Below are 10322 nucleotides of genomic sequence, written 5' to 3' on the forward strand. Positions count from 1 at the left end.
GTCGAAAATTCTTGATTTTTTATACAAAAATGATGTAACCAAGTGTAAACTATTTTTACACATATAAATCATTTGAGTTTAACTTTTGGATCTCGAGAAATACTCCAAAAACTCAAAATTAATTCGAAAAAGCTGTGTTTTCTGTTATTATTTTAGTGTGACGCACTAAATTGAAATGTTTTGTATGTGTAAAAATAGTTTGTACATGGTTACATTATTTTTGTATAAAAAATCAAGAATTTTTGTTTTTTTTTTGAAGATTTTTTGACGACGGTCAAAAAACATTTTTTTTTGAACGGATTTTTTTCCAAACTTTTTTTGTTTTCTTACATTGTGTACTAAATTAAGCAAAATCTGCACACAAACCTCAATTGAAACCTGAAAAGAAGCGAGATCTGAAAATTGTCGCAGCGAACAAAGTTATGATTTTTGACCCGGAACTTATTTGGAGACCTATATATATATATATAGTTATTATGGTCACTAGAAGTAGTGTCAAATTTTGGGAAATTTCAGCAAAAAAGTAGTTAAAAGTAGTTCCCTAATTGATCATTGCTAATACGTTGAAAAACGTTGATTTGCTCCATCAGCCGAGTCATCAGCCGCACAGCCCTACTTGTTTTTTCTCAGGAGTTTCATGAATTTTAGTAAAATTCTGTGCCTGAAAGTTTCTGGATTACCGTGAATTATCGTAGTTTGATGTGCAGGCAGATACAATATCTCCTACCGTATCCATTTTCATTTTGGTCTTCTGGCGCGAAATTTTGATTATCATTTTATTTTAGGCCTTTGACTGAAACTCTTGTTTTTTTGCAATTTTATTTTTGAAATTCAGCGATTTTTTATCATTATTAAGAAAAAAAATAGTTTTGAGATGCATTTTCAACTTTTCTCGTTGAAACGACAATTTATCCTCTAAACTCGTGCTATTTTTCTGTTCGTTCTGCAAAAATTTTGATTTTCAGGTATAATCAAACACTACTCTGTATCGTATCAACGATGAGGTATCCCTTTAACAAACTAGATAATTTGCAAATTCTTATTTTTTTCAGTTTCTCCGATGACGGATGGGGCGCGGAGGCCGAAGTGAAAGTCGCGGAAGATGTTCCGGAAAAGAACGTTCCGCCGCCAGTGGAACCACCAAGAGCTCCCCAAAGTACTGCTATCAAGACGGAGCCGGAAAGAAACTCCGATGAGCCATCAGCTGGATTTGGAATTGATCCGATTACCACTAGCAAGACTTTCGGAAGTCAAACAACACCAAAAACTGAATTCGGTGGAGCACCATCGTTGTCTGGGTTCGGTGGAAACGCTGCTGCTGCTGCTGCTGCAAACAAGACTTCGTTCGACCAGCAAGGTAACGGATTTGGTGGAGCAGCGAAACATGGATTCGTTGGAGTCGGAGGGGCGCCGTCTTCATTTGGTGCTAACGTTATTCCTGCCAGCAAGCCATCTCGCGGGCATAAAACAACTGGATTTGGCGGAGAACCGAAACATGTGTCTGGTGGAGCATTCTCGTCTGCAAATAAGACTTCTTTTGATCAACAAGATAAAGGATTCGGCGGGGCAGCAAGTTCAGGATTCGGAAACGGATCTATGCTGACAAACCAGAAAGTTGGATTAGAGAATCAAACCACTGGAGTCGGTGCAAGTGAAGTTCCTACGAGCAAGCCGTCTTCTTTCGGACAACAACCAGCAGTGGTTTCAGGTAAGGATATTATGAGAAGTCTTGTTTTTATCATCTCTTTTTTTTAAAGAAATGTCTCTTGACGTTCGTATTTTCAGGATTTGGAGGTGCTGCGAAAATGGGATTCGGTGGATCATCCTCGTCTGGATTCGGTGGTCAGAAAGCGGGCGCCACGGAGAGCTCTGGATTTCCAACCAAAGAAACATCTACATCCCAGCCAGGATTCGGAGGAGATTTCAGTACAGGATTCGGAAGTGGTTTAAAAGCTGGATTTGGTTGTCATGGAGCAGGCGCTGCGGAGAACTCTGGATTACCAACGGAAACAACCGGTTTCGGAGGAAAACTCCCCTCGGCTGGATTTGAAGCTTCTTCATCAAATGAATCTGCTTTTGGCCAACAATCTAAGGGATTTGGTGGAGCAACGAAAAACGGATTCGGAGGAGATTCCAGTTCATCGTTCGGAAGTGGTTCTAAAGCTGGATTCGGTGGAACATCCTCGTCTGGAATCGGTGGTCAAAAACCGGGTGCCACGGAGAGCTCTGGATTTCCAACCAAAGAAACATCTACATCTGGAGGAACTTTTGGCTCTGGTTTCGGAGGAAAGCCGACCTCGACTGGATTTGGTGCTCCATCAACAACAGATTCTTCTTCCGGTCAACAAACTGCAGGATTTGGTGGCGCATCGAAGCTAGGATTCGGTGGTCATAGAGCAAGCACTGCAAAGAATTCGGGATTACCAACGGAAACAACCGGTTTCGGAGGAAAACTCCCCTCGGCTGGATTTGGAGCTTCTTCATCAAATGAATCTGCTTTTGGCCAACAATCTAAGGGATTTGGTGGAGCAACGAAAAACGGATTCGGAGGAGATTCGAGTAACAGTTTTGGAAAGCGAGACTCTGGCTTTGGTGGTCCACAAGATCAAGGATTTGGCGACACTGATGCACCTTCAAAATCCGGCCTTGGAAGCTTCAATACAGGAGGTGGAGCTGCCAAATCAGCTTTCGGAGCCGCTGGCTTTGGTTCCAGTTCAAACTTCGGCAATGGAAACACGTTTGGGGAGCCCAGTCAGTTTTTTTTATCCCATGACTAATCTAAAATCAATGTTTATAGGCGACAATCAACGTGGCAATTGGGATGGCGGAGAGCGACCAAGAGGATGCCATAATTGCGGCGAAGAAGGTCATATTTCGAAAGAATGTGATAAGCCAAAAGTCCCACGTTTTCCTTGCCGAAATTGTGAGCAACTTGGTCACTTTGCTTCCGACTGTGATCAGCCCCTGCCGCAACTGTGGAATAGAAGGTCATTTTGCTGTCGATTGTGATCAACCAAAAGTGCCTCGAGGCCCCTGCCGCAACTGTGGACAAGAAGGTCATTTCGCAAAAGATTGTCAGAACGAGAGAGTGCGCATGGAGCCAACAGAGCCATGTCGTCGTTGCGCTGAAGAAGGCCATTGGGGTTACGAGTGTCCGACCAGACCAAAAGATTGTAAGTTAGCTCGATACCTTATGTATAAAATATATAATTTATTTCAGTGCAAGGAAACTTCCTCGAATCGTATGATTTTGTCTTCACGCCAGACGATAAAATGTTTGAAGATGCAGTCAATAACGATGATAAAATCGACTTCGATCAGAAGGTTGTGGCATCCACTGGAAAGGTTGAAATTCCTGACATGGCATCATTCGATGGTTTCAAAGTTCTCCCACAAGACCTCCATGACAACTTGAAGCGCATGAAGATGAACAGACCAACACCGATTCAAAGAGCGTCGTTCTTCCCGATCATGCATGGCGACGATGTTGTTGCATGTGCACACACTGGAAGTGGAAAAACACGTAAGGAAGATATCTTCCGTTCCATTTCTAAAAATTGTATTTCAGTTGCTTTCTTGATACCATTCGTCATCAAGCTGATGGAAGAATTTGAGAAAGATCGAGACGTCACTGATGAGAAACCTTCTCCAAGGTAAGAAATTCCGATGAAAAAATAATCACTGTATCTTTATTTTTAGACTTCTCATTGTTGCTCCCACTCGTGAATTGGTTAACCAAACGTTCACAACTGCTCGCCAGCTGACATATGAAACGGGATTGAAGTGTGGATTGGCCTTCGGAGGCTACTCTCGTAATGCCAACGTGCAACACCTGCGAAGTTTCAGTCAGCTCAACATTTTGGTTGCCACTATGGGAAGACTGCAGGATTTCGTGAATGCCGGAGAAGTATCTCTTTCAAAAATGAAATACATCGTACTGGATGAAGCTGATCGTATGGTCGACAGCATCGACTTTGGAGAGGAAGTGAGCAAGATTATCGGATCGCCGGGGGAGCGTACTCAGCAAACTGTGCTGTTTAGGTATTGGCTAGTATTTTCAAGGGATTTTTCAAAATAAAGTGTTTTCAGTGCATCCTTCTCTGAAGATCTTCAATCCGACGACCTGCCAAAGTTCGTCAAAGAGGGTTACACTATGCTGCAAGTCGACAAGTTCGGAACAGCTAATGAAAAGATCGACCAGAAGATTCTTCCTGTGCCTCGAACCGAGAAACGAGACGCGATTTACAAGCTTCTCGGAATTGATGAAAACACTGTGACTCTCTTGCCGGACGCACCCATCGAGAAACAAAAGACGCTGATCTTCGTGAACTCGGTGAAGTTCTGTGACACTCTTGCGGCTCTCATCTCGAGTGCTGGCGTTAGCACTATTTCGGTAATTAAAATTTAGAATTATATGAGCAAAAACAATTTTTCATTTTCAGATGCATAGCTACCAAAATCAAGAACAGCGTGATCGTACATTGGATGATTTCCGTCGTGGTAAATACTAGTGTATGGTAGCTTCGAATGTGTGTGCTCGTGGATTGAATATTGCCGGGCTCGATCATGTCGTCAACTACGATATGCCGGATAAAAATGGCTTTGATGAGTATGTCAACCGTATCGGACGTACTGGAAGAGCTGGATTCACCGGAACGTCGACTGCATTCGTTGACGTGGAGAACGACACGGACATTATTCCATGCCTCGTCAGTATCTTGAACGAAGACAAGAAAGAGGTTCCAGAGTGGCTCACCGAAGGAGCTGGACATCAGGAAGAAGGTGGCGACGATTGGAATGAGCAGGAGCAGGAGTGGTGAAGCACCTATCACAGTTTTATAATTTAATGTTTAAATGTATTTCGTTGCTCTATGACGATTTTTATTCCTGGTATTTGTTTTGTTAGGCCCCTGCGATTCATTCGCCAACTTTTATGAGCCTGAAGTTACAAAGAATAAGTTTATGTTAATTTCAATGTTTTAGTTATAGTTTTATCATTTTTCTCCCGTTCTTTCAGTAAATATATCTGAACTTTTTTATTGTAATGAACTATTGACTTTATTAGAAGAGCTTCATTTAAAGAATTTTACACAAAATCATAAGACAATTATTTGACTAATGTTGACAGATATGAGTCATAAAATATGAATAAACGCAGAACATTCTCTCGACTCTCAATGTATCAATCTTTTTTAGGCATAATCCGAAGTAAACCATGTCTTTGGTGCCAGCTTCATTCTATCAAAATGTGGATATTATTCGAGATGTGAAGTTTAATATGAAGCCAACGTGTTCGATTTGTATGGAAGAATTCGGTAATTTTTGTTTTCTTCTATCTGAGAATATTTCCCATTTTCAGATGCAAATTCTCATATTCCGAAGGTTCTCATTTGTGGCCACTCGTTTTGCATTATTTGCATCGAAAAACATTTGAGATCAGTATGAGTTTGGACACTAATTTTCTCAGAGATCAATAATTTTTATTTTAAAAAAATCTGCAATTAAATTGTTCCAGTCAAATCTCACATTCTGGCGATGGGGATGTTTTCAGTCATTATACATGCTCTACTTGCCGCGTACGTTCTCCTGCTGCACGAAATATTAGTTAAAATTAATTATTTTTCTAGACAACGATGGAAATTCCTGTCAACGGAGCAGCTGGATTTTCCACTAACTGATCGGTACAGATCGCTCCGCTAATTCCGCCATGCCTCTGCAAACCTGCCGCGAGGCTCTCGTGTCGATTTACGGTGTACTACACGTGAACAACTCAGAACTTTATACGGTTTCCTGTAGATTCTAACAGGTAGTGTAGTGATTTTTTTTTACAAATAAATATAAAAAGATTAGTAAAAAACCAGAAAGAATTAAGGAAAACCACCAAAAATCATGAATTTAAGCCGACGCTGTAAAATCATTCATACAAATAAATCCTGACAAGTACATCGTAAATCGACAAACACCAGAGCCGCGTTCTCTCAATTAAACGAATGAAAAATTGAAATATTCAGATGCAATTGTTCCAAAAGATCTTCGTTGTATGACTTGCTCTTCGTGTAAAATGAGTGGATCGGAGACTTCTTTCCACATTTGCCGTGAATGTACGATTCAACAACACGAATACGATATTCATACCTTTATCGATCAGGAGGTAGTTTTCAGTTATTGAAAACAGCCATTCACATAATAATTTTCAGCCTTCAATCCATCCTGACGCATTCACAATCTGCTCGACCTGTGTTCTGAAAGATCACAACACTACTCACCACACTGTCATTGAATATCTTCCGATCAGAGTAAGCGAAACAAATAATCTATTGTACTTATTTTCATTTAAAAAACCCATATTTCAGCTCAACTACCAGCTCAGAATGAACACAAAAAGTGCGGATGTCCTGAAGACTCGCGTTCACAAGGACTTCTCCGACGCAATGACCATTCTGTCATCGTTACCGATTCTTGTCAAGAAGAAGGAATGCGAGGTTGCCAAGATAGCGGAATTCATGACAAGAGTCAAAAATACGGAGAGTCTCACTCAAATTTTCAAGACTTTCGAGAGGGAGATGAAGAATGTATGATATAACAAAATTTTTCAATTATCAAATTAAAATAAATAAAATTTTCAGATCATAAAAATTCTGGAAGCTTTGAAAAGAGATGGAGGAAAGCTGAAAGATACCGTGGAACAGACTGTCAAGCGACTTGAAGATGACAATGAGAAGATCGACATAGCACACTGTCTTCAAGAATTTGTCGATTTGAAGGAGCATCTCAAGATTCCAGAAATGGTTCAGATTCCACAAGACACTGATCTTCCGATTATTGACGAGACACTTCAAAAGGAGGAATCCAAAAAATACACCATTGGAAGTGTCATCGTCTCAATTTTCAGTGCAATCTTCAATTGGCTGTGCATGTTCGTCAAATTTATTTCGCAAATGATTTTCGGGGCCGGAAGCACTTTTTATAAGAATGGTAAGATTCGAATATTGTATTCATGCATAAATTTCATACATTTTCAATCTCTACTGAACACATCAACCTTCACATCCTGGCTCCAATCTTCATCATTCTCATCTGCATCCTCATCCTCTACGTCTTCTGAGCAATGTTGTACATTTATATTTATCTACCTACTTTGTCAAAATTTTTTATTGTTTCCCATTTCTGACAACGAATTTGAATTCATCGAATAAACCAGCTCAATGACTAAAACAAGAGAAACAGAATTATTAGAGATCTCAATTAAATATTTATAATACTCTCCAAAAAGGTCCCAGATACCAGAAATTGTAAAAATGCGGGAGTCCCGAGAAATGGTTTTTGTGGTGGTGGGGGAATGATTAGGGGGTTTTTTGAAAAACGGAAAAAATACAATTGAAATGCGGTAAAGCACGTTCGGTTTGGCAACGCAATAATCGAAAAGGGGAAAATATATATTAAACAGAAAAAATTGGGGGTGGGGGGGGGGGGACGGAAAAAACAAACAATCTACGAGTAAAGCAGTTTCGGAGGCTGTGAAAATTGGTGATGATTTGATTTTTTTGTGTGTTGCTGGGAAAATGACCGAGAACAGAAAAGTTGAAATACTACACGAATCAAGAGATAGGACAGACAATGAGGTGTTCGATATGGAAAATAACTACAGAAACGGGGATGGATTGGATCACACGTCGATGGGAAGAGAGTTGGTTGGTTTTTGTGTTGATTGATTGATAGTCAAGAAAAGAGAATTGTTAATTATGTTTAGGGCAGTTTTTGAAGTAGAAAATTTTAAAAAACTGAAATTTTTGAGAAAACCCTCAATTTCCTCCGTTTTTTCCCAAATTTTTCTGCTGAAAATCTCATTTTTCGTGTAATTTTCCAGCTTTTCTGTGAATTCCCGCACCCCAAATTGTCCTAAAGCGATAAAATCGATTCTCGTACAATATTGAGCTTCATTCGGAAATATGGCAGCGGATGGAGCACACAACGGATTTTGTAGTAAATGTCGGTTAGGTCAATGTCCAGTTCTTCGCTGAAAATGGAAAAAATTTGAAAAAAATTTTTTTTTTTGGAAAAGTAAAATTTTTTTTTGAAAAATCTAAAAAAAAAACCTACCTGAAAAAATCTACACCAGATTTGACGCAAAAATGCACTAAATCGCTGAAAGGTTTTTTTTTGGCACGGGAAAACTGATAATCGGCTTGAAATTTGAAGAATTCTGAGCTGAAGTGCAGTTTTTGAACTTTTTTCGAAAAAACCAGAAAAATATCGACTTTTTACGGTTTTATATTGAAATTTTCGATATGAAACTAAAAATTCGAATTTCCCATGCAATTTTACTCACTAGCCCCACTTTTCAGAGCATTTGTGCAAAATTCCGTAAAATCAGGTGCCAAGTCCGCAAACACCGTGCTACAGTAACCCAACACACCAGATTTGACGCAAAATTGCACTAAAATCCTGAAAATAGGGGTGTAGGAGTAATTTTGGCTATGAAAACCGAAAATCGACTTAAATTTCGATTAATTTGAAGTTTAAACTCAGTTTTTGAACTTTTTTCGAAATTTTTTGAAAAATATCGAATTTTCCCAGTTTTAGATCAAAATTTACGGTGTTAAACTAGAAAATTTGAATTTCCCATACAATTTTACTCCCTGACCTCAAATTTCAGCTCATTAGTGCAATTTCCCGTCAAATCAGGTGTCAAGTCCGCAAACACCACGCTACAGTAACCTGAAACACCAGATTTGACGCGAAATTGCACTAAATCTCTGAAAAGTGGGGCTTAGGGGTTTTTTGGCACGGAGAATCTGAAAATCGACTCGAAAATTGAAAAATTCAGAGTTGAAGTCTAGTTTTTTTTTTCAAATTTTAAGAAAAATCTCGAATTTTCACCGTTTTATATTAAAATTTTCAGTTTAAAACTAGAAAATTCGAATTCCCCATGCAATTTTACCGCTAAACTCATGTTTTCAAGATTTTAGTGCAAAATTCCGTAAAATCAGGTGCCAAGTCCGCAAACACCAGGCTACAACCCAAAACACGTAACCCAAAACACCAGATTTGACGCAAAATTGCACTAAATGGCTGAAAAGTGGGGTCTAGGGGTTATTTTGCACGAGGAATTTGAAAATCGACTCGAAAATTGAAGAATTGTGAGTTCAAGTCCAGTTTTTGAACTTTTTCAGAAAAATCTCGAGTTTTCACGATTTTAAATTAAAATTCACGGTTTAAAACTAAAAAATTCGAATTCCCCATGCAATTTCACCCCGAAAACCCATTTTTCAGAAGTTTAGTGCAAAATTCCGTCAAATCTGGTGCCAAATCCGCAAACACCACGCTACAGTAACCCAAAACACCAGATTTGACGCAAAATTGCACTAAATCTCTGAAAAATGGGGCGTAGGGGTAGTTTTCTGTGGGAAAGCCGAATTTTTAGGTTTTGAATTCAAAAAATTAACGGGAAAGTGGAAAATTAGAGGTTTTTTCATTTTTATCGGAAAAAGTTCGGAAAAACGGGTTTTTTGCCGTTTTTTTTTCAAATTTTTCGACTTCTTCTCCGTTTTCTTCAGAATTTCTTCGATTGTAGTCAATTTTCCATCATTTTTGGCACTTACAGCAGTGGAATCTGGTCACTGTCCTCCTCATTGACCTCCAAAAGCCACCCAAATCCGCTATTCCCAAATAAATTTTCCAGCGGCTCCAGCATTAGTACGACGATAAGCCTGAGCTGAAATTTGCCCAGTCGGGCTTGAAATTAAGCCGGAATCTGCAAAAAAAATGGATTTTTTACGGAAATTTCTAGTTTTTTGGCCTAAAAATTACAGACTTCAAATTAATGCGCCCGAAAGGCTCGAAAAATTCAGATTTTTCGTACTTGGCGCGTTAGATGACTGGTCCGGGTGCTCAAATTGCTCGAAATTCGACGAGTAGAAGCCATTTAAGTCGATAGAGACCTCCGGTTGCTTGACTCCAGTGCCCGGGTAGTCCATTTTCACCAAATCCTGAAAAAAACGGGGGTTTTAGGTGGTTTTCAGCAATTTTTTCGAGAAAAATATGAAGAAAATTCAAATTTTCGACAAATTTCATGCAAAAAATCCATTTTAAACCGGTTTTTACGCTAAAAACCCGGAAAAAATGACTAAATTCCAAAAATTCATAAAAAAACTACGGTAGTTTTTAAAGGCGCAGTACTTGTTATCGATGGGTCTCGCCACGATTTTAATGTTTTTTTTTGTGATTTTTACTCAATTTTTGCAAGCTTTGGTCGTTTTTTTCACGATTTTTGAAAAATTTTACAAAAAATTTTAGAAAAAAATCGACTTTCCCATTGATAT

General features: G+C 39.0%; 3 protein-coding genes and 1 pseudogene across 4 annotated transcripts; 3 read left to right on the plus strand and 1 right to left on the minus strand.

Annotated features, from left to right (window-relative positions):
- Nucleotides 1–999: 999 nt before the first annotated feature.
- Nucleotides 1000–4820, plus strand: T08D2.3 (annotated as a pseudogene). The gene is made up of 9 exons: nt 1000–1004; nt 1053–1708; nt 1786–2751; nt 2798–3173; nt 3221–3523; nt 3569–3653; nt 3700–4041; nt 4090–4393; nt 4443–4820. Coding segments are annotated over exons 1-9 (3415 nt in total).
- A 374-nt stretch (nt 4821–5194) lies between these two features.
- Nucleotides 5195–7214, plus strand: T08D2.5 (ING domain-containing protein). Its single transcript, NM_001392711.1, has 5 exons — nt 5195–5315; nt 6012–6151; nt 6198–6296; nt 6354–6572; nt 6627–7214. Exons 2-5 carry the CDS (start codon nt 6062–6064, stop codon nt 7194–7196), a joined length of 978 nt encoding a protein of 325 aa, NP_001380087.1. The 5' UTR covers nt 5195–5315; nt 6012–6061; the 3' UTR covers nt 7197–7214.
- Nucleotides 5216–5676, plus strand: T08D2.4 (RING-type domain-containing protein; the record flags this gene model as incomplete). Its single annotated transcript, NM_075656.4, has 4 exons — nt 5216–5315; nt 5360–5439; nt 5516–5576; nt 5628–5676. The coding sequence occupies 4 exons, from the start codon at nt 5216–5218 to the stop codon at nt 5672–5674; spliced, it is 288 nt and encodes a 95-aa protein (NP_508057.2). The 3' UTR covers nt 5675–5676.
- A 391-nt stretch (nt 7215–7605) lies between the features above and the next one.
- On the minus strand, nt 7606–9989 carry T08D2.6 (uncharacterized protein). The gene is made up of 3 exons (NM_001392712.1): nt 9815–9989; nt 9603–9754; nt 7606–8017 (listed from the first exon to the last, which is right to left on the minus strand). Exons 2-3 carry the CDS (start codon nt 9692–9694, stop codon nt 7900–7902), a joined length of 210 nt encoding a protein of 69 aa, NP_001380088.1. The 5' UTR covers nt 9695–9754; nt 9815–9989; the 3' UTR covers nt 7606–7899.
- Between the last annotated feature and the right edge of the window lie 333 nt (nt 9990–10322).

The sequence above is a fragment of the Caenorhabditis elegans genome, chromosome X (assembly GCF_000002985.6).
Source record: "Caenorhabditis elegans chromosome X".
In the NCBI taxonomy this organism is placed as follows: Eukaryota; Metazoa; Nematoda; class Chromadorea; order Rhabditida; family Rhabditidae; genus Caenorhabditis; species Caenorhabditis elegans.

Excerpts from the sequence above, each read along its gene's own strand:
- T08D2.6 (NM_001392712.1), bottom strand. The coding sequence starts at position 9,694 with ATGCTGGAGCCGCTGGAAAATTTATTTGGGAATAGCGGATTTGGGTGG. Across the intron at positions 8,018-9,602 it reads AGTGACCAGATTCCACTGCT|CGAAGAACTGGACATTGACC; the intron begins GTAAGTGCCAAA and ends TTCCATTTTCAG.
- T08D2.5 (NM_001392711.1), top strand. The coding sequence starts at position 6,062 with ATGAGTGGATCGGAGACTTCTTTCCACATTTGCCGTGAATGTACGATT. Across the intron at positions 6,152-6,197 it reads ATACCTTTATCGATCAGGAG|CCTTCAATCCATCCTGACGC; the intron begins GTAGTTTTCAGT and ends AATAATTTTCAG. Across the intron at positions 6,573-6,626 it reads TCGAGAGGGAGATGAAGAAT|ATCATAAAAATTCTGGAAGC; the intron begins GTATGATATAAC and ends TAAAATTTTCAG.